General features: G+C 45.9%; 2 protein-coding genes, 1 long non-coding RNA gene and 1 other non-coding gene across 4 annotated transcripts; 2 read left to right on the forward strand and 2 right to left on the reverse strand.

Moving 5' to 3' along the window:
• Window positions 1–790: 790 nt before the first annotated feature.
• On the reverse strand, window positions 791–2,356 carry LOC140717894 (uncharacterized). The gene is made up of 2 exons (XR_012096640.1): window positions 2,169–2,356; window positions 791–1,174 (listed from the first exon to the last, which is right to left on the reverse strand). It is a non-coding gene; the product is annotated as an uncharacterized lncRNA (long non-coding RNA).
• Window positions 2,357–3,442: 1,086 nt separating this feature from the next.
• LOC140717921 (heat shock 70 kDa protein 1A-like) lies at window positions 3,443–5,752 on the forward strand. The gene has a single exon (XM_073031610.1). The coding sequence runs from the start codon at window positions 3,522–3,524 to the stop codon at window positions 5,442–5,444; it is 1,923 nt and encodes a 640-aa protein (XP_072887711.1). The 5' UTR covers window positions 3,443–3,521; the 3' UTR covers window positions 5,445–5,752.
• A 3,695-nt stretch (window positions 5,753–9,447) lies between these two features.
• Window positions 9,448–9,611, reverse strand: LOC140722411 (U1 spliceosomal RNA). Its single transcript, XR_012097609.1, has one exon. It is a non-coding gene; the product is annotated as a U1 spliceosomal RNA (small nuclear RNA).
• A 10,013-nt stretch (window positions 9,612–19,624) lies between these two features.
• Window positions 19,625–21,899, forward strand: LOC140717953 (heat shock 70 kDa protein 1-like). The gene has a single exon (XM_073031612.1). It carries the CDS (start codon window positions 19,699–19,701, stop codon window positions 21,619–21,621), a length of 1,923 nt encoding a protein of 640 aa, XP_072887713.1. The 5' UTR covers window positions 19,625–19,698; the 3' UTR covers window positions 21,622–21,899.
• The last annotated feature ends 1,125 nt before the right edge of the window (window positions 21,900–23,024 follow it).

Genomic DNA, 23,024 nt, shown 5'->3' on the forward strand with positions numbered 1-23,024 from the left:
CAAAGCAAACAGCATTATGAAGGACCCCATGCACCCCTCATACAATCTCTTCTCCCTCCTGCCATCTGGGAAATGCTCTTAAGCATTCGGGCTCTCACGACCAGACTATGTAACAGTTTCTTCCCCCAAGCTATCAGACTCCTCAATACCCAGAGCCTGGACTGACACCAATTTACTGCCCTCTACTGTGCCTATTGTCTTGTTTATTATTTACTGTAATGCCTGCACTGTTTTTGTGCACTTTATGCAGTCCTGTGTAGGTCTGTAGTCTAGTGCAGCTTTCTCTGTGTTGTTTTTTTTTACGTAGTTCAGTCTAGTTTTTGTACTGTGTCATGTAACACCATGGTCCTGAAATACATTGTCTCATTTTTACTATGTACTGTACCAGCAGTTACGGTCGAAATGACAATAAAAGTGACTTGACTTGACTTATACCTCTATCATGTCTCCTCTCATCCTCCTCTCCAAAGAGTAAAGCCCTAGCTCCCTTAATCTCTGATCATAATCCATACTCTCTAAACCAGGCAGCATCCTGGTAAATCTCCTCTGTACCTTTTCCAATGCTTCCCCATCCTTCCTATAGTGAGGTGACTAGAACTGGACATGGTACTCCAAGTGTGGCCTAAGCAGAGTTTTACAGAGCTGCATCACCATCAATATTTAACACCACTATTCCCACAGTCCTGATCAACAAGCTATGAACACTACCTCACTGCTTTTTTAAAATTTGTGCGTTCACACTACTTATCTTAATTTAACTGTTTAATATGCATAAAGATTCTTACTGTAATTCTTTTTTTCTCTAATATCATGTATTGCATTGCGCTCTTGCCTCAAAGACAACAGATTTCACTACATGTGCCAGATTCTGACTTTGTGTTGAGGACACATCTAACATGTCAAGGAGAGACGTTATGAATGCAATGGGAGGTGAGAACCCCCGACCATCACTGTCACTGAAGAGAGAGTGATGAGCAAATGGGTAGGCCGAGTAAACAGTAGACAAGTCCCCAGACCCTGATGGAAAGCATCCCGGGGAACTGACAGAAAGAGCTGACTTTATAGTAGATGTGTTTGTGACAACTTACCAATTTTGTTTTGTGAGGAACAGTCCTGAATTTCAATATTCAGCCTCCCAGAATGAATTGGAGGTCAGTGGTCAGCTCTTGTTTAACTGCTTAGTGGGAAGAGAAAGATTTTGACCAGTTTGTGGGTACGGAAGAACAGTAAAGTCATGGCATCATTCTGTATGAACCAATCCCCATCATTCTGCACTGACCTACAAACACACACTTACACCAATCAATCACCCACACACTGGGGGAGATTTGCACTCAGTGGCCACGTTATTCGATACATCCTACACATAATAAATGCTGTCTTAGTGTGCGTCTGTGCTCTAACACGTCCATTTCAATGTTCTACGTGTTGTTCATTTAGAGAGGCTCTTCTGCACACCAGTGTGGTACCACGTGGATTCTTGAGTTACTGTCACCTTCCCGTCATCCAGAACCAGACAGGCCATTCTTCTCTGACCTTCTCAATAACAAGGCATTTTCACTCACTGCATGGTTTTGTTTTACACACCATTCTCTGTAAACTTTAGTGAATGTTGTGAACAAAAATCCGAGAGATCAGTAGTTTTTGAGATACTCAAACCACCCTGTCTGGCACCAACAGTCATTCCACAGTAAAAGTCACCTAAAAAATCACATTTCTTCCCCATTCCGATGTTTGGTCTGGACAACAACTCAACAATGTCTGAATGCTTTTATGCATTGAGCTGCTGCCACATGATTGGCTGATCAGATGTTTACATTAACCAGCAGACACACAGCTGTCCTGTACCTAGTAAAGTGCCCACTGAGTGTACGTCTGTGACAGACCCGATTCTCATCCGGAGCTGACCCTAGCACCTTAGACCTCTGGGCCAAGGGAACCTCCAGCAGCGAGTCAACACATTAGGGCAATATCACTAATATAGACATGATCCACAACCTCCACAAGACTGCTGTATCCTCGGGACTACATCTCAGCGCTGAGCCAAATTAAACTCTAATGCTTGCCGACACCACAGGCCTGAAATTGATATAAAATAAAATTAATGCTCTGGCTGGTTAATCTCTGCTGCCTTTTACACCATTCATAAATACACACGCTGAGTTTACCTTAATGAATTATGCTCCAAATATCTAAGATCGCCACAAATCTCGCAATGTCATACTGTATTCTGGCCAATCCACGGCTACAGAAAGAGAAAGGGTCCGGGTCAGAGGTGAGGCGGAGTTCAGCGCAGACAACCTCCATAGAAAGTCACTAAAAAGTTATCGGGGAACTTTCAATCCCATAAACAAATTACATACAACACACACAAAATGCTGGTGGAACGCTGCAGGCCGGGCAGTATCTATAGGGAAAAGCACTGTCGGCGTTTCGGGACGAGACCCTTCGTCAGGACTAACTGAAAGAAAAGATAGTAAGAGATTTGAAAGTAGGAGGGGGAGAGGGGGCTTTCCATTCCTAACTTGTCATTATATAAATCTGAACAACAATATTATTCCCACACCATACACACACTCGATGTTGGTTTCATAACCGACAGTACATGGGTAGTAGCGCTGGGAGCCGACGGGGCTTCGCGAAAATTCCGGACGTGGCGAGATAGATCTCGCGAAGACTCTGGGAGCATCTGATAACACTAACATCGCTGCGTTACGGATAATTTATTTTAACTTGATTATGTCACCTTCTCTTTGCAATGTATTATACGGGAGCTGCAATAGGATTATTTATGACAGTTAAACCCTGTATATTTATGCCGCAGATAAAAAAAACTTCTCGCGCAAACTTCACCGTCACTTCTGTCAATCTCTCAATTTTTCAAACATCCGTGTCACACCCTGTTCTGGTCGCCAACACCGGAAAATTCCTTTTGTCAAAATTGAATGTCACAAACTCTGACTTTCAGTGCTATCCTTCTTTTAAGTGTTTGTTCTGTTACTAATTTGCTCCTGCAGATATTACCCAGAGCTGTCGTTCCTTGTTTTCTCGCTTCGTCCCTTAAGGTCAGAGAATTCTCTCCCCAGAAGGTGCTTGAGACTTTTTCTTGCGTGGAGGGGGGAACTTTTGGAAGAGGTGTAATATTGCTTGTTTCGTACAGTTTAAGAAGTGTTTCAAAGGGTTCCTGAATGACTCGGTTTCTGCCGAAACCTCGCTGACTGCCCCAGATCTTCCTCGCTATTACCAGAATTTTCGCGAAACCCCGGCAAGTCTCGGACTAGCAGCGCTGTCATTGGCCGCCGCCTCGGAACCTTCTCCAACCTTCGTCGGTGAGTCACTCGCCCGCGTTTTCATTGGTTTACGTAGACGTCCCTCAAGAACGAAGCACCGCCCACATAGCCGCGCTGGGACTATATTAAGGGACGGAACAGCCAGCATTGCAGTAACGATCGGCTTGGAGAAGCAAGGAAGACCTTCTGGTATTTCAATAAAGAACGTCGGAGCTTTAATCAGAAACACAGATGCCTGCATCCAAGGAGACAGCCATCGGTATCGATCTGGGCACCACCTACTCCTGTGTGGGGGTCTTCCAGCATGGCAAGGTGGAGATCATCGCCAATGACCAGGGCAACCGCACCACCCCCAGCTATGTGGCCTTCAACGACACCGAGAGGCTCATCGGCGATGCGGCCAAGAACCAAGTGGCAATGAACCCGGCCAACACCATCTTTGATGCCAAGCGGCTCATCGGGAGGAGGTTTGATGACCCGACGGTGCAGTCTGACATGAAGCACTGGCCCTTCCAGGTGGTGAGTGACGGAGGGAAGCCCAAGGTGAAGGTGGAGTACAAGGGGGAGAACAAGACCTTTAACCCAGAGGAAATCTCCTCCATGGTGCTGACCAAGATGAAGGAGATTGCTGAGGCTTACCTTGGCTGCAGAGTCACCAACGCTGTCATTACCGTTCCTGCCTACTTCAATGACTCCCAGCGCCAGGCAACCAAAGATGCTGGTGTGATAGCTGGTCTCAATGTCCTGCGTGTCATCAATGAACCGACAGCAGCTGCCATTGCCTATGGCCTGGACAAGAAAGGCAAAGGGGAGCGTAATGTTCTCATCTTTGACCTGGGTGGTGGCACCTTCGATGTCTCCATTCTCTCCATTGATGACGGTATCTTTGAAGTGAAATCGACAGCTGGTGATACCCACCTGGGCGGAGAGGACTTTGACAACCGCATGGTCAGTCACTTCATTGAGGAGTTCAAGCGGAAATACAAGAAGGACATCAGCCAGAACAAGAGAGCGGTGAGGAGGCTGCGGACGGCCTGCGAGAGAGCAAAGAGAACCCTGTCTTCCAGCACCCAAGCCAGTATTGAGATTGACTCTCTGTTTGAGGGTGTTGATTTCTACACCTCAATCACCAGGGCTCGGTTTGAGGAGCTGAACTCTGACCTGTTCAGGGGCACTCTGGAGCCAGTGGAGAAAGCCCTGAGAGATGCCAAGCTGGACAAATCCCAGATCCATGAGATTGTCCTGGTCGGAGGCTCCACCCGCATCCCCAAGATCCAGAAGCTGCTGCAAGATTTCTTCAACGGTAGGGAGCTGAACAAGAGCATCAACCCCGATGAGGCCGTGGCCTATGGGGCAGCTGTCCAGGCGGCCATTCTGATGGGGGACAAGTCGGAGAATGTTCAGGATCTGCTACTCCTGGATGTTGCTGCTCTGTCATTGGGGCTGGAGACGGCAGGTGGAGTCATGACCACCCTTATCAAGCGGAACACCACCATCCCCACCAAGCAGACCCAGATCTTCAGCACCTACTCTGATAACCAGCCTGGTGTCCTTATTCAGGTGTATGAAGGCGAGAGAGCCATGACCAAGGACAACAACCTTCTGGGCAAGTTTGAGTTGAGTGGCATCCCTCCCGCTCCTCGTGGCGTACCCCAGATTGAGGTGACCTTCGATATTGACGCCAATGGCATCCTCAATGTCTCTGCTGTCGACAAGAGCACTGGGAAGACAAACAAGATCACCATCACCAACGACAAGGGCAGGCTGAGTAAGGAGGAAATTGACAGGATGGTGCAGGAGGCCGAGAAGTACAAGAATGAGGATGAAATTCAGCGGCAGAAGATTGCAGCCAAGAACTCCCTGGAGTCCTATGCCTTCAACATGAAGGGCTCTGTGGAGGATGAGAAGATGGCTGGAAAGATTAGTGCAGAAGACAAGAGGAAAGTTATTGACCTGTGCAACGAGACAATATCATGGCTGGAGAAGAATCAGATGGCAGAGAAGGAAGAGTTTGAGCACAAGCAGAAGGAGCTGGAGAAAGTCTGCAACCCCATCATTGCCAAACTGTACCAAGGAGCAGGCGCAGGGGAATCATGCAGGGCACAGGCTGGGAATGCCAGTTCCTCTGGACCAACTATTGAGGAAGTGGATTAAAGGACTGTGAATGTGACAGTATGGGGCTTGCTCGGTTTGAGTTCTCTGGACACTTCAGTGGGCCTGATGTTGATGTTGGCTCTTTGGAATAGTCTCCACTGTAACACCACTGGGTCACGTCAATGTCCTGAGTCTGGCTGTGATGTTCTAATTGTAAACACTGGTAACTGGACTATTGAATTTCTTTGATCGGGTTCTCTGTATCGGGGGTATTTTATTTTTTAAATGTCATCTGTTTTGGAATGTAAACTTTGTATAGTTTTAAGTATTTTTTAAGATGCTTTTAATAAACATTTTCATTTTTTAAATTGGGTGTAATTATATTTCGTCACCAGAGAAGGAAAACTTGCCATTTTGTTTTCAAAAACATAAATTCAACAATTTCTTGGAGCTAAATTATTGATGCATATAAATGAATGTTCCCTCCTTATCCTCCCTTTCCCAGGGATATCTTCCTTTCAAAGTCCAGCACACCTTGTTTCTAGATCTGTTTTGTCAACATTTCCCCACTCTCGCAGGTGCAGTGTGGCATTACTTTACCAGAAGCCTTTTGGTTCTTCAAGAAGGTGACCAGTCCCCAAAGTTGACAGATCTAGTGATGTTGGCCTTGACCAGCAGCTCCTGCATTGTCACCAAAAACAGCTCAATTAGCTGCTTTGGGAGAGAATCCCATATGCTGGGATCGACGATTGGTATTGGCAGCAGGCTCTGTTCTGAGGTGTGTGTTTGGACAGGTACATGAAGGGGAGGTGATGGACAGGTTGCGGGCAACTGGGACTATCTGGGAGGGATGCTGTTGTGGGGCATGGACAAGTTGGGTAGAAGGGCCATTTCCCATGCTGCTCTCCACACCACTGTTGGCATTTCTGTGCATCACCAACATCGTATCATGTCAGGATATAAAGGAACTTTATCAGTTACAAGGTATTTTACCTCATAATTATGTCAAACCTTGCAGAGATGTCTGTAGACTCTAAACAGATGGTTATTGAACTCCTGATGTAAATCACCTTAAGACAGAGGAGCAGAATGTATCCATTCAGTCCATTGATGCTGCTTTGGCATATGATCATTGCTGATTTATTTTCCATCTTCATCCCATCTCCTGATTCTCTCCATCCATAACCACTCACTACTCAGGAATCTATCAACCCTGTCTGTTAATGTGTCCAATAACTTGAGCACTCCGCAGCCATTTGTGGTAAGGATTCCACAGTTTCAACACACTCTAGGTAAAGAAATTCCTCCTCGTCTCTATTCGCATTACATGTATCCAAAGACACCAATTCATTCTAGGATATTGACACACAGGGCCGTTCCTTACAGAAGGTTTACTGGAATCTAAGAATTCCCGAGGATAGGACTTGTCTCCCGTTTCTCACTGAAGAGGAAACACTGTGGGGAGTATCCACGTTGCTGGTAGCATTACTAATGAGTAAAGTGAAATTGAAACCTGTTAAATTCGGATCATAATATCTAATAATCTTCCCCACAGTTCCCTTAAACTTCTGGGTTCAAGGAGAACCTACAGCAGGTCTTGAAGGCACTGGGGTGATACCGCCAATACTGGACACACACAGAGAAATACACACACACACACACACACACACACACACACACACACACACACACACACACACACACACACACACACACACACACACACACACACACACACACACACACACACACACACACACACACACACACAGACATTTAATACCACTGATATATATTGTGAATTTTGTTGTTTTGTGGCAGGACATTGCAATACATTACAGTATAATTTCTAAAACAATCGATAATTGTTTATAGTAATACTATAAGAAATACATATAAAATAAATTAAATAGTTATTGCAAAGAGGCAGCAAAATACTGTGAGGTAGTGGGCATGAGGTTATTGTCCATTCAGACTTCTGATGGCAGAGGGGAAGAAGTTGTTCCTGAAAAGCTGGGTGTGTGTCTTCTGGCTCCTGTACCTTTTCCTTGAAAGTCAGGCAGTATCTATAACCATATAACAATTACAGCACAGAAACAAGCCATCTCGGCCCTTCTAGTCCTTGCCGAACACTTACTCTCACCTGGTCCCACCGACCTGTACTCAGCACATAACTCTCCATTCCTTTCCTGTCCAATTTTACTTTAAATATGTTGGCAGATGAACAGTGGACCAACAGCAGACTGTAAACAGAAACTCGTCAAATCCACTGGCAACAACTATCCTGCTCATGGACTTTATCTCTTGCACTGAGGACCAAGTTAAACTATTTTACCACAGTGAGATCTTCCTGTATTAACGCCGTATTTATTGACACCTCGAGTACAGGTAAAAGTGCTGTCACAGGTGGATAGGGTCGTAAAAAGAGCTTTTGGCACATCGGCCTTTATAAATCAAAGTATTGAGTATAAGAATTGGAATGTTATGGTGAGGTTGTATAAGGCATTGGTGAGGCCGAATTTGGAGTACTGTGTGCAGTTTTGGTCACCTAATTACAGGAAGGATATTAATAAGGTTGAAAGAGTGCAGAGAAGGTTTACAAGGATGTTGCTGGGACTTGAGAAACTGAGTTACAGAGAAAGGTTGAATAGGTTAGGACTTTATTCCCTGGAGCGTAGGAGAATGAGGGGAGACTTGATAGAAGAGTATATAATTTTTTAAATTATTTTTAGAGGAGTATTAAATTATGATGGGTATAGATATAGTGAATGCAAGCAAGCTTTTTCCACTGTGGCTAGGGGGAGAAAAAAAACAGAGGATATGGGTTAAGAGTGAAGGGGGAGAAGCTTAAAGGGAATATTAGGGGGAGCTTCTTCACACAGAGAGTGGTGGGAGTGTGGAATGAGCTGCCAGATGAAGTGGTGAATGCAGGCTCACTTTTAACATTTAAGAAAAACTCGGACAGGTACATGGATGAGGGCGGTATAAAGGGATATGGTCTAGGTGCTGGTCAGTGGAACTAGGCAGAAAAATGGTTCGGCACAGCCAAGAAGGGCCAAGAGGCCTGTTTCTGTGCTGTAATGTGCTATGGTTCTATTTAAAAATGTCTCCCTTGAATACTGAACTTCCTCTGCCCTCTACAATAGAATATGGAGGATTGATTTCCGAGTGGAAAAATATACTCCAAGGGACAAGGGATGCTGTGATTGGCACCAACATACCGTAAGCGTTGGCTGAAGTCAGCATCTGCAGATGGAAACGGACAGTCGATGTTTCGGATTAGACAGACCCTTGATCTCGAGGTTTAAACTCTGTCCCGAATGGACAAGTTTTTATCTTGAGACTATAGTTCCTGGATCTAGATGTCAAGGGAGGAAATATCGCCTTGCGTCTGAAAGTAGAAAATCTTCCGATGAATGGTTCTTGAGGGTTCTTCTCCCGTGGGAGTGGGTTGGGTGGCGGGGAGTATACGCCTCAACTACGGTTGTATTATACAAGATGAACTAGCAGAGTGCCACGTGAATGACTATAATTATTAAAATGTATAGAATGTAATGGTAATAAATTTATTGTGAATAAAGCATATTTTGTGGGAAAAAAATCTTAGGCAAAAAAGTAAGCAGCCACCGAGACTTCAGCAGGATCTGCTGTATGTTGCTTTGCCATTTGCAGCAGAGTATCTGCAGAGTGCAGAGTCCTGACGAAATGTCTCGGCCCGAAACGCCGACAGTGCTTCCACCAGCATTTTGTGAGTGTTTGAATTGCCAGCATCTGCAGATTTTCTCGTGTTTGTCCTTTTCTACAGATTTGGTGTCAGTCGCTGTTTCCGACACCTATTGTTTTTTCGCAGCTTACTTCTTACCTACCTCTTAAGATAACAAGTTCAGGTGCAGTTGCTTGAAAGAACGGAATGACTCAAAAGGCTAAAGTATTAAAGTCGTGACCTCACAAGTGAAAACAGGCAAGTGGGTGGATTATGAGGCGCCTGAAAACCCGCCCCGAGACGCGTCATTAATTACCCGCGCTCACATATCGGAGATAATTCTGTCTTTAAATTAAAAATCAGGGGAGAGCGCGAACGCAGTCCCCCACTACCACAAATTTTGCAGTCGAGTATCCCGCATTTGGGGACATCGCAGGCGTCAGCACACCCGAAGTGCAATGGGATAGCCTCGTCCTGGGAGAACCGCCTTCATGATCACGGTCTCTCCCCTGCCAGGTAAGTATGCTTTCTTTTCGCCGCCATCCACATCCAGGCTTATGCCATACCCCTCAGAATTAATGCAACCAAATATTCTAATGACCCATCTCCTACTTTTACACACCATGCTCCTAGAAGACCGTTATCACAAACGCCGAAAATCTAGATTATTTGATTAGCTGCTGTAGTTTACTAGTGACAATTTCCAGACAATCTGCATCTTTTCCAAAAAAGGAAATCTGCGCCACGATTGGTTTTGCAGCGACTGCCCGTTACCGAACCCGACCGCACGGTGTCAGTGTTTTCATTGAGGAAATGCAGGGAGCTGCCTGAGGCCCACAGGGTGAATGAACAGGCGACCCCTTCCCCTACCCCGCACACCGTGATTGCACTGGAAAGGGTGAAGGGGACGTTAGCCAGGATGTTGTAGGGGTGTCAGCTTCTCACTTATGAAGGGAGACTGAGCACAGAACAGCACACGAGCAGATCTTTGGGCCCAAAATGCCCGTTATGCTAAATTTAATGAAATTCCTCCTGTCTGCGCACAGTCCGTATCCCTTCATATCCCGCATGTTCTAGTTTAAAACCCTCTTAAGCTGCACCGTATCCGCCACCACCACCATATCTGCAAACCTGTTCTGGCAGCAAACATCAATGTGTGTGTGTAAAAAAAAAAAACTCCTTTAAACTAACCCCCATCATAAAAATGGATGTATTTGAATTTTCTCTTCTGTGGAAAAGATTCCAAAAACCTCTTCTATAAGTGTTTCTCAGCAGTTTTCACCTTTTGTCTCCATTCTTGACACTCGAGAGAAATCCAGAGGGTTAGATTAGTTTTCTTGGTGGAGGAGAAAGGTGAGCATAAATGGGAGAGAGAGACCCCGGGTGGGCTGAAAACAAGAACTTTTACCCCATGGCCGGGTGAGCTCAAACCAGGGGGCCTGAGGACTGGACACCATCTATTCCAGCAGACTCAGGAGGAAAGTAATCAGGAGACACCACACACCCCCGCCCACTCCCTGTTTGACCTGCTGCCATCCAGCAAAAGGTTCAGGACACTAAAAACCAGAACAAACAGATGGAGGAACAGCTTCTACCCCAGAGCTGTGAACAAATAGACTGGGGAACAGCTTCTACCCCAGAGCTGTGAACAAATAGACTGGGGAACTGCTTCTACCCCAGAGCTGTGAACAAATAGACGTAGGAACAGCTTCTACCCCAGAGCTGTGAACAAATAGACGTAGGAACAGCTTCTACCCCAGAGCTGTGAACAAATAGACTGGGGAATAGCTTCTACCCCAGAGCTGTGAACAAATAGACTGGGGAATAGCTTCTACCCCAGAGCTGTGAACAAATAGACTGGGGAATAGCTTCTACCCCAGAGCTGTGAACAAATAGACGGAGGAACAGCTTCTACCCCAGAGCTGTGAACAAATAGACGGAGGAACAGCTTCTACCCCAGAGCTGTGAACAAATAGACGGAGGAACAGCTTCTACCCCAGAGCTGTGAACAAATAGACGGAGGAACAGCTTCTACCCCAGAGCTGTGAACAAATAGACTGGGGAACAGCTTCTACCCTAGAGCTGTGGCCTCCATCACACCACTCCCACAGAACAATGACTGAAACTGTGAGCACACACAAGGATTCAAATACTTGCACTAACGGCACTCTGTGCATTACTGTGACATTCTGGTGCTGCTGTAACTTATTTTCTGCTACTTATCTATTTAATTCTGTTTTTCTATTACTGTCTTGTTTTTATCTACCTCTTTGTTTGATTGCCTGAGAGGAAACCAAACAGAGTTTCATTGTATCTATGTATAATGACAATAAAGATCATTCATTCATTCATTTAGGTGCAAGGGTTAGCGAGGAAGAACTTCATCTGTGGTTGTAATCTGGAAACCTACTGACGGGGGGGGGGGTAACAGGGACTGTCACAACATTTAACATTTAATGTGGGGGCCCATTTTATCAAACACTTCCAGTCCATCTGCCAAAAGTGGAGCCTCCCACTGGCCACACAGTATAGTTCTGATTCCCGTTAACGCTCGACTTGTCAGTCCATGACCTCCTCATGTGATATGATGAAGCCTCCCTCAGAGTGGAGGAGAAAAACCTCAGGGTTTCCAATCAGGGTATCCAACTAACCCCACCCCTCCCCTGCTCTTCCTTTCCCTACTCTGGCCCTTTACGCTTCTCAGCTGCCTGTAACTTCCCCAGGTCCTCTCCTCCTTCCTTTTCTGCTACAGTGCAATCCCCTCACCTGTCAGATTCCTTCCTCCCCAGCCCTTTACCCATGTTAAATACCTGGCTTCACCTGCTGACTATCCTCCTTTCCTTCTCCCCACTTTTCTTTATTCTGGCGTTTTCCTCTTTCTTTCTCAGTTCTGAAGAAGGGTCTCGGCCCTCGGCCTGACCGTTTGCATATATGCTGCCTGACCTGCCGAGGTCCTCCAGCATTTTGTGTCTGTGTGTGTTGCTTCGGATTTCCAACACATGCAGAATTTCTCATGTTGATGACTTAAGAAGCGTCTCCTGTCAGTTTTCACCCTCAACATCTTAACCGGAAGACCGCAATCATGAGGGAGATCAGTGGGGAGGGACGAATGGACAAGTGAGTTACGTAGGGAGGGATCCCTGCAGAGGAGGGAAAGGTGTGCTTGGTGGTGGGATCCCGTTGCAGATGGCAGAAGTTACGGAGAATTATGTGCTGGATGTAGAGGCTGGTGGGGTGGTAGATGAGGACAAGAGAAACTCTGTCTCTGTTAAGTGGCAGGAGAATGGGGTGACAGCAGATGTGCGTGAAATGGAAAAGATGTGGGTTAGGGTAGAGTTGGTGGTGGTGGTGGAGGAAGGAAATCCCCTTTCTTTGAAGAAGGAGGACATCTCATTTGTTTTGGAATGGAAAGCCTCATCCTTAGAGCAGATGCAGCGGAGATGGAGGAATTGAGAGAAAGGAGATGGCCTTTTTACAAGTCACAGGGTGGGAAGAGGTACAGTCCAGGTTGCTGTGAGACTCAGTGGGTTTACAAAAGATTTCAGTAGATGAGCTGAGTCCAGACATGGAGACAGAAAGATCAAGAAAGGGGAGGAAAGCATCAGAAATAGACCAGGATGTAGATAGGAAGGGACTGAAGCAGGTGGGATAAATCTGAGGCATGGTATGAAAATATAAGTTTGGTGGGGCAGGAAGAAGCAGGTTTTTGTTCCTTGGGTAGGAGGTAGAAAGGGGAGATGTGGGGTGTAGGAACTATGAGGTTGGTGGCAGTGGATGGGCGATCCCTAGAGTTAATAAGATGAGTGATGGTGTGAAAGACAGTAGCCTGGTGCTCCTTAGCGGGGTCCTGTTCGAGGGGTATGTAAGAGGAGGTGTCTGAGAATTGTCGCCTTTCCTTAACAAAGTAGAGGTCAGTCCGCCAGACTACTACATCACCCCCAGCCTCATCTGCGGGTTAGATGGTGAGGTTAGGATTAGTACAGAGAGAGTGGAGAGCTGTGCGTTGGGCAGGAATGAGATTAAGATTGGAGAGAGGAGTCGAGACGGTTGATGTCTCGTCAGCTGTCAGCAATGAAAAGATCCAGAGCTGGCAGGAGACTAGACTGGGATGTCCAGGAAGAGGATGAGGGTTGAAGACGGGTGATAGGGTCATCGGTGCGGGGTGGGGAGTCCTTGCCAAAGAAGCAGGCACGGAGACGGAGGCGGTGGAAGAAGAGTTCTGCGTCAGGGTGGGCGAGGAACTCACTGAGGTGTGCGCTCAGGGTTACAAAGGAGACGCCCTTACTGACGTCAGAAGGTTCTTCCTGAGAGAGAGGAAAGTCAGAGGGAATTGTGGAGACCCGGCACGGATGAGGGCTGGGATCAGCCGGGGCAAGGGGATTGATAGTGTCTGAGGAGAGGGAAGGTGTGGTGAGATGAAGATGGGGTCTTTGAGGATGGCGGTAGGATCTGAGAGACACGGGACTGCAGTGCGGTGGTGGGGGAAGGGGAGACTGGGACAGTGGGTAAAGTCGCGGCCTGGAGGTGCTGTCGATCAGTGTCCAGGCTGGAGCTGGCGTTGGGGTTTGCACAATCGGCACTTTGAAGGTGTCCAAGGTCCTTGGAACTGATACTGACCACGGTGGAGCCCGGGTTCTGAATCTACTCGGGATCGTTAGAACTGTTGAGGTTGGCAGCAGGGATCGCGGTCTGGAGACGTCCGGGCCTGCCGGCGTCGGAGACGGCGTGATTCTGTAGTCTGAAGATGGGTGATCTTCCTTCCGATCCTTGCAGATCCCAGCTCTTTACTTCATGCCCTTCTCCTCTCCCTATCACCTACTCCTGTATTTCTTCCTTCCCTCCTGAGGAAGAAAAATAGTAAGAATTTGTGATGAACATGAAGGGGTTAATGATCTTCTAGTATGTGAATTCAAAGTCTGTAATCACTTATCTGCTACTGATGTACACTGTGTGGCTGAAATGTGCTTCTAGACAGGATGGCAAAATAACTAAGTCTGTGCTTCCTTGTTCTGAGCATTATCACATGTCTGCACTTGGGAAAGCCTGATATACTGTCCTGAGAACTAACACTTCAGAAAATGTATAACTGCTCAAGGACATATAGCGCAACTTTGCTATTCTAACGAGTTGTAGTTGAAGTTGCCTCTTTTTCAGATTTAAGTGCTTCTTGTCACGTACGCCTGGGGTATAAATAAGAGTGTAATCCGTTGTCGAGCAGAGTCTCAGAACTCTGCTTTCGGTGACTCGGCTCTCCATGATATCGTGCATCAATAAAGATTTTCTGAAGTAACTTCCCTCCGGGTCCGAGTACCCTTTTCCGCAACAATTTGGCGACGGAGGATGGGATCCTCAATCTAGTCTCCTAGCTGAAAGGGGGACGGCAGGGGGTACTCGTGGGGGTACCAAGGTAGCTCCCAATTTATTCCGTGACTGAACTCAGAGACTTGTGGAAACACACCAGTGAGTGCTCATTGCGTGCATAGTGTGAATAAAGCTTTGTGCTGTCTTGACTGAAACTGAAATCCTAGACGGGAAAAACGGGAAGTGTGAGCAGTCGATCGACTATGTGGAAGAAATTTTGTTACCAGCTAGATACTAAGGGGTTAAAGTGGTTTTTTTTACAGCACCCTTAAACTGCTTCTGCAGGACTGCTGTAAAGGGCTAACTAGCTTGAGAGGGAGTAATCAAAGTATAATCACGTGATGTTCTGTTTTTTTTAATAGCTGAACTGTGTAATTGTCCTGGCTTCAATGTTGTAGGCAGAGGTAGCTTTGAATAGATAAAGAAAACAGTAACCTGATTATATAATTTTGTACAGTGCTAAGACATGATTATTGAGCAAAGGAATTATCTGCTTGCATGCTGTATTTCACAAACATCTTGGAAGCTTTTGATAACGAAAGCTTTGATAACACTATGTCTATATAATGAGGAAAGTCTGTGTACTTGGGGAGAGTCTCAGGAACTCTGCTTTAAGAGGTTGAGCTCTCCATGACATGTATCATGTTATAATAAAGACTTTCAAAAGCGATCTCCCTTCGTGTCCGAGTAATACCTTTTCCGCAACAGGCTAGCACTGATCCTGCTAATAAATCGAAGAGTTCGGGAGGTAAGACGAAGGCTTTGAACACTCAACTGCAGGTAGGAAAAAAGACCGCAAAAAAAATTATAAAGATAAAATTTCACCACCAGCAGATAGGAGGCCCCTTAGTTCTGCCTGGATCCCCGGCGGATATGGTAATCAGAGAGACCAGAGATGATCAATATCAATATCAATCCTTTCACATGTTATTAAAGTTGTCTGAAATCTTTGACAAAAAAATCCAGTTCGATGTTTTATTTGGAAATCATTGCATACAGCACCAAATTGGTAGCTGAATTACATAAGAGACATAAACGTGAACAAGATAATGAACATATTTAAGCGACTTAGCCATTTTGTACATTAACCAAATGTAACTTTCTCACTCCAAGACACATTGTCTCCCAGATACTTCCTTCTTATCTTGTTAATTTTGCCTCGTGCAAAATGAAGTGCATCAATTGGTATCAATACACTCCTTTGCAGAGTCTTCAACAGTGCAGCCTGTTCTTTGGAGACATCATTTAACACCACTAAAGCTATTTTTATTCACTGTTTATCAAATTTCTGTGACAATATATCTTGTGATATAACTTATTGTCCTCAGAATATACAATCAATGCCTCGTACGTGTTTATGATTGTCTGCAGTGCAACGTGTCTAGACAGCATCTCACTTTATTCAATGGTCTGAAAGCAAGAGCTTCATTTCCAGAGGAGTCTGCAATTCCTTTACATGTGCATCTTTTAGTTGAAGATTGAGAAAACACCCAGAAACCACCCAGGCCAGGCTCTTCTCTTGCTGCTGCCATCAGGTGGAGGTACAAGTGCCTCAGGACTCACACCACCAGGATCCTGAACAGTTACTACCCCCCAACCATTAGGCTCTTGAACAAAAGGGGATAGCTACCCTCATTTAAGGACTCAGTTATATTGTTATTTCATGTTTGTTATTTATTGCTATTTATTTATATTTGCACGGCTTGTTTACTGTTTATAGTTCTGGATGTTTACAGTTTACAGTTACTGTTCTATAGATTTGCTGAGTATACCCACAGGATGAGAATTTCAGGGTTGTATGTGGTCAGATGTATGTACTCTGATAATAAATTTTACTTTGAACTTTGATAACATAAAGAAATGCAAACACATAATTTTTGCCTCTCCAGCTGTCCGGGGTTTGGACACACTTTTCCATTTGTTCATCGATGTATTGGACTGAATGCACGGAGGTATTCATTTTAACTGCCAGCAAAATGCTGTCAATAAGAACTTGATCTCCTCTGAGTTTGATTGTTTTCGCTCTCGTTCATCTGCACTCTCACAAAACGCATGTAGGGCCTGTAGCGGGACAATGGAGGATTTTGTCACCAAGGCTTTTGTACACCATCCATATGGGATTTGTTTGCTAAATGACATTTTAAAAGACAAGTTTCCAAATATTACTCCACTTCTTCCCACTTGCAAATTCCCCAGCAACTCTTGCATCCGTGACAATCCACACAGCTAACACCATTTTCTGCATTGTACGTAAATATTTCTTAGAGTTGCAGGTTCCAAACTCACAAGCTTTCAGTGTAGCTTTCTCAATTGCTTCATTAAGCCATTCCACTTCGAATGAACTCACTCTTCACACAGCCTGAGGTCACCTGGACAGAATGCTGTTCATCATTACCATCAATATTTAACACCGCGATTCCCAGTCCTGATCAACAAGCTATGAACACTACCTCACTGCTTTTTTAAAATTTGTGCCTCGATACGACTTATCTTATTTTAACTGTTTAATATGCACAAATATTCTTATTTTCTCTAATATCATGTATTGCATTGTACTGTTCCCTCAAAGACAACAGATTTCACTACATGTGCCAGATTCTGACTTTGTGTTGAGGACACATCTAACATGTCAAGGAGAGACGTTATGAATGCAATGGGAGGTGAGAACCCCCGACCATCACTGTCACTGAAGAGAGAGTGATGAGCAAATGGGTAGGCCGAGTAAACAGTAGACAAGTCCCCAGACCCTGATGGAAAGCATCCCGGGGAACTGACAGAAAGAGCTGACTTTATAGTAGATGTGTTTGTGACAACTTACCAATTTTGTTTTGTGAGGAACAGTCCTGAATTTCAATATTCAGCCTCCCAGAATGAATTGGAGGTCAGTGGTCAGCTCTTGTTTAACTGCTTAGTGGGAAGAGAAAGATTTTGACCAGTTTGTGGGTACGGAAGGACAGTAAAGTCATGGCATCATTCTGTATGAACCAATCCCCATCATTCTGCACTGACCTACAAACACACACTTACACCAATCAATCACCCACACACTGGGGGAGATTTACACTCAGTGGCCACGTTATTAGGTACATCCTACACATAATAAATGCCGTCTTAGTGTGCGTCTGTGCTCTAACACGTCCATTTCAATGTTCTACGTGTTGTTCATTTAGAGAGGCTCTTCTGCACACCAGTGTGGTACCACGTGGATTCTTGAGTTACTGTCACCTTCCCGTCATCCAGAACCAGACAGGCCATTCTTCTCTGACCTTCTCAATAACAAGGCATTTTCACTCACTGCATGGTTTTGTTTTACACACCATTCTCTGTAAACTTTAGTGAATGTTGTGAACAAAAATCCGAGAGGTCAGTAGTTTTTGAGATACTCAAACCACCCTGTCTGGCACCAACAGTCATTCCACAGTAAAAGTCACCTAAAAAATCACATTTCTTCCCCATTCCGATGTTTGGTCTGGACAACAACTCAACAATGTCTGAATGCTTTTATGCATTGAGCTGCTGCCACATGATTGGCTGATCAGATGTTTACATTAACCAGCAGACACACAGCTGTCCTGTACCTAGTAAAGTGCCCACTGAGTGTACGTCTGTGACAGACCCGATTCTCATCCGGAGCTGACCCTAGCACCTTAGACCTCTGGGCCAAGGGAACCTCCAGCAGCGAGTCAACACATTAGGGCAATATCACTAATATAGACATGATCCACAACCTCCACAAGACTGCTGTATCCTCGGGACTACATCTCAGCGCTGAGCCAAATTAAACTCTAATGCTTGCCGACACCACAGGCCTGAAATTGATATAAAATAAAATTAATGCTCTGGCTGGTTAATCTCTGCTGCCTTTTACACCATTCATAAATACACACGCTGAGTTTACTTTAATGAATTATGCTCCAAATATCTAAGATCGCCACAAATCTCGCAATGTCATACTGTATTCTGGCCAATCCACGGCTACAGAAAGAGAAAGGGTCCGGGTCAGAGGTGAGGCGGAGTTCAGCGCAGCCAACCTCCGTAGAAAGTCACTAAAAAGTTATCGGGGAACTTTCAATCCCATAAACAAATTACATACAACACACACAAAATGCTGGTGGAACGCAGCAGGCCGGGCAGTATCTATAGGGAAAAGCACTGTCGGCGTTTCGGGACGAGACCCTTCGTCAGGACTAACTGAAAGAAAAGATAGTAAGAGATTTGAAAGTAGGAGGGGGAGAGGGGGCTTTCCATTCCTAACTTGTCATTATATAAATCTGAACAACAATAGTATCCCCACACCATACACACACTCGATGTTGCTTTCATAACCGACACTACATGGGTAGTAGCGCTGGGAGCCGACGGGGCTTCGCGAAAATTCCGGAGGTGGCGAGATAGATCTCGCGAAGACTCTGGGAGCATCTGATAACACTAACATCGCTGCGTTACGGATAATTTATTTTAACTTGATTATGTCACCTTCTCTTTGCAATGTATTATACGGGAGCTACAATAGGATTATTTATGACAGTTAAACCCTGTATATTTATGCCGCAGATAAAAAAAAAACTTCTCGCGCAAACTTCACCGTCACTTCTGTCAATCTCTCAATTTTTTAAACATCCGTGTCACGCCCTGTTCTGGTCGCCAACACCGGAAAATTCCTTTTGTCAAAATTAAATGTCACAAACTCTGACTTTCAGTGCTATCCTTCTTTTAAGTGTTTGTTCTGTTACTAATTTGCTCCTGCAGATATTACCCAGAGCTGTCGTTCCTTGTTTTCTCGCTTCGTCCCTTAAGGCCAGAGAATTCTCTCCCCAGAAGGTGCTTGAGACTTTTTCTTGCGTGGAGGGAACTTTTGGAAGAGGTGCAATATTGCTTGTTTCGTACAGTTTAAGAAGTGTTTCAAAGGGTTCCTGAATGACTCGGTTTCTGCCGAAACCTCGCTGACTGCCCCAGATCTTCCTCGCTATTACCAGAATTTTCGCGAAGCCCCGGCAAGTCTCGGACTAGCAGCGCTGTCATTGGCCGCCGCCTCGGAACCTTCTCCAACCTTCGGCGGTGAGTCACTCGCCTGCGTTTGCATTGGTTTACATAGACGTCCCTCAAGAACGAAGCACCGCCCACATAGCCGCGCTGGGACTATATTAAAGGCCGGAACAGCCAGCCATGCAGTAACGATCGGCTTGGAGAAGCAAGGAAGTCTTTCTGGTATTTCAATAAAGAACGTCGGAGCTTTCATCAGAAACACAGATGCCTGCATCCAAGGAGACAGCGATCGGTATCGATCTGGGTACCACCTACTCCTGTGTGGGGGTCTTCCAGCATGGCAAGGTGGAGATCATCGCCAATGACCAGGGCAACCGCACCACCCCCAGCTATGTGGCCTTCAATGACACCGAGAGGCTCATCGGCGATGCGGCCAAGAACCAAGTGGCAATGAACCCGGCCAACACCATCTTTGATGCCAAGCGGCTCATCGGGAGGAGGTTTGATGACCCGACGGTGCAGTCTGACATGAAGCACTGGCCCTTCCAGGTGGTGAGTGACGGAGGGAAGCCCAAGGTGAAGGTGGAGTACAAGGGGGAGAACAAGACCTTTAACCCAGAGGAAATCTCCTCCATGGTGCTGACCAAGATGAAGGAGATTGCTGAGGCTTACCTTGGCTGCAGAGTCACCAACGCTGTCATTACCGTTCCTGCCTACTTCAATGACTCCCAGCGCCAGGCAACCAAAGATGCTGGTGTGATAGCTGGTCTCAATGTCCTGCGTGTCATCAATGAACCGACAGCAGCTGCCATTGCCTATGGCCTGGACAAGAAAGGCAAAGGGGAGCGTAATGTTCTCATCTTTGACCTGGGTGGTGGCACCTTCGATGTCTCCATTCTCTCCATTGATGACGGTATCTTTGAAGTGAAATCGACAGCTGGTGATACCCACCTGGGAGGAGAGGACTTTGACAACCGCATGGTCAATCACTTCATTGAGGAGTTCAAGCGGAAATACAAGAAGGACATCAGCCAGAACAAGAGAGCGGTGAGGAGGCTGCGGACGGCCTGCGAGAGAGCAAAGAGAACCCTGTCTTCCAGCACCCAAGCCAGTATTGAGATTGACTCTCTGTTTGAGGGTGTTGATTTCTACACCTCAATCACCAGGGCTCGGTTTGAGGAGCTGAACTCTGACCTGTTCAGGGGCACTCTGGAGCCAGTGGAGAAAGCCCTGAGAGATGCCAAGCTGGACAAATCCCAGATCCATGAGATTGTCCTGGTCGGAGGCTCCACCCGCATCCCCAAGATCCAGAAGCTGCTGCAAGATTTCTTCAACGGTAGGGAGCTGAACAAGAGCATCAACCCCGATGAGGCCGTGGCCTATGGGGCAGCTGTCCAGGCGGCCATTCTGATGGGGGACAAGTCGGAGAATGTTCAGGATCTGCTACTCCTGGATGTTGCTGCTCTGTCATTGGGGCTGGAGACGGCAGGTGGAGTCATGACCACCCTTATCAAGCGGAACACCACCATCCCCACCAAGCAGACCCAGATCTTCAGCACCTACTCTGATAACCAGCCTGGTGTCCTTATTCAGGTGTATGAAGGCGAGAGAGCCATGACCAAGGACAACAACCTTCTGGGCAAGTTTGAGTTGAGTGGCATCCCTCCCGCTCCTCGTGGCGTACCCCAGATTGAGGTGACCTTCGATATTGATGCCAATGGCATCCTCAATGTCTCTGCTGTCGACAAGAGCACTGGGAAAACAAACAAGATCACCATCACCAACGACAAGGGCAGGCTGAGTAAGGAGGAAATTGACAGGATGGTGCAGGAGGCCGAGAAGTACAAGAATGAGGATGAAATGCAGCGGCAGAAGATTGCAGCCAAGAACTCCCTGGAGTCCTATGCCTTCAACTTGAAAGGCTCTGTGGAGGATGAGAAGATGGCTGGAAAGATCAGTGCAGAAGACAAGAGGAAAGTTATTGACCTGTGCAACGAGACAATATCATGGCTGGAGAAGAATCAGATGGCAGAGAAGGAAGAGTTTGAGCACAAGCAGAAAGAGCTGGAGAAAGTCTGCAATCCCATCATTGCCAAACTGTACCAAGGAGCAGGCGCAGGGGAATCATGCAGGGCACAGGCTGGGAATGCCAGTTCCTCTGGACCAACTATTGAGGAGGTGGATTAAAGGACTGTGAATGTGACAGTATGGGGCTTGCTCGGTTTGAGCTGTCTGGACACTTCAGTGGGTCTGATGCTGATGTTGGCTCTTTGGAATAGTCTCCACTGTAACACCACTGGGTCATGTCAATGTCCTGAGTCTGGCTGTGATGTTCTAATTGTAAACACTGGTAACTGGACTATTCAATTCCTTTGATCGGGTTCTCTGTATCGGGGTTTTTTTTTTATGTCACTTCTTTTGGAATGTAAATTTTGTACAGTATTAAATATCTTGTTTTATATATATATATTTTTTGAATAAATTGTTTAATTTTTCAATTGCTTGTAATTTTATTTAAATACCAGCGTAGCTAGGAAGGAATGTTTTTGTTTTGATTTAAAATATTGAAAGTCCCCAATTTATGGGTGTTAAAATACTGCCGTATATAATCGGGTGACCCTTCCCCAAGCTCCCTTTCCCAGGGATATCTTCCTCCCAGATCCCATCACACTGTTCCTTGTTTCTGGATCTGGTTGTTAACACTTCCCCACTCTCACAGGTTCAGTGTGGCATTACTTTACCAGAAGGCCTGTGGTCCTTCAGGAAGGTGACTAACCCTAAACGTGGACAGATCCAGTGATGTTGGCCTTGGCCAGCAGCTCCAACATTGCCCCCTCTCAAAGTATAATTAGCTGCCTTGGGGGAGGATTCCACACCCACATGCTGGGAATGAGGACTGGTAGTTGCAGTCAGCTCTGTGGTGAGGAGTGTGGGTCTGGACAGGTAGAATGAGTCGGGGGGGGCGGGGACTTGGATGATTATGAGTGAATGTGTGTGAATTTTCTGAGTTGAGTTTACAAAGAATTTTTACATACTAATTATTTCAAGCCTTGCAGGGATTTCTGTAGGCTGTACATAGACTCCTTGACTGAAATCTCACGCCGTTGATAAGACCATAACACAGAGGAGCAGAATGAGTCCATTGAGCTGATCGGTACTGCTTCAGTATAGGATTATTGCTTATTTATTTCCCTCCTCAATCCCATTCTCCTGCTCTCTCCCTCTCTCTCTCTTTCTCTCCCTCTTTGATACCCTCAGTAATGAAGGAAGTACCAATCTCCTAAATATATCCAATGACTTGGGGCCTCGGCAGATTCACACTTTGGCTAAGGAAGTTCCTCCTAATTTGTGTTCACAGTACATGTATACAAGATACCATTTTGCTCGAGGACGCTGATACCCAGGGCAGTTGCTTAGAGGAGGTTTAATGGAATGGAAGTATTCCTGAGGATAGGAATTCTTTCCTGTTTGTTACTGAAGAGATACTGGGGTAATATCCGCGATGTTGGTGGCATTGCTAAGAAAGAGAAAAGTAGAAACGATCGACACCTGTTAAATTCGGATGCTCACACGACATAGTCACCGCACCA

Source organism: Hemitrygon akajei, chromosome 2, assembly GCF_048418815.1.
Source record: "Hemitrygon akajei chromosome 2, sHemAka1.3, whole genome shotgun sequence".
Taxonomy (NCBI): Eukaryota; Metazoa; Chordata; class Chondrichthyes; order Myliobatiformes; family Dasyatidae; genus Hemitrygon; species Hemitrygon akajei.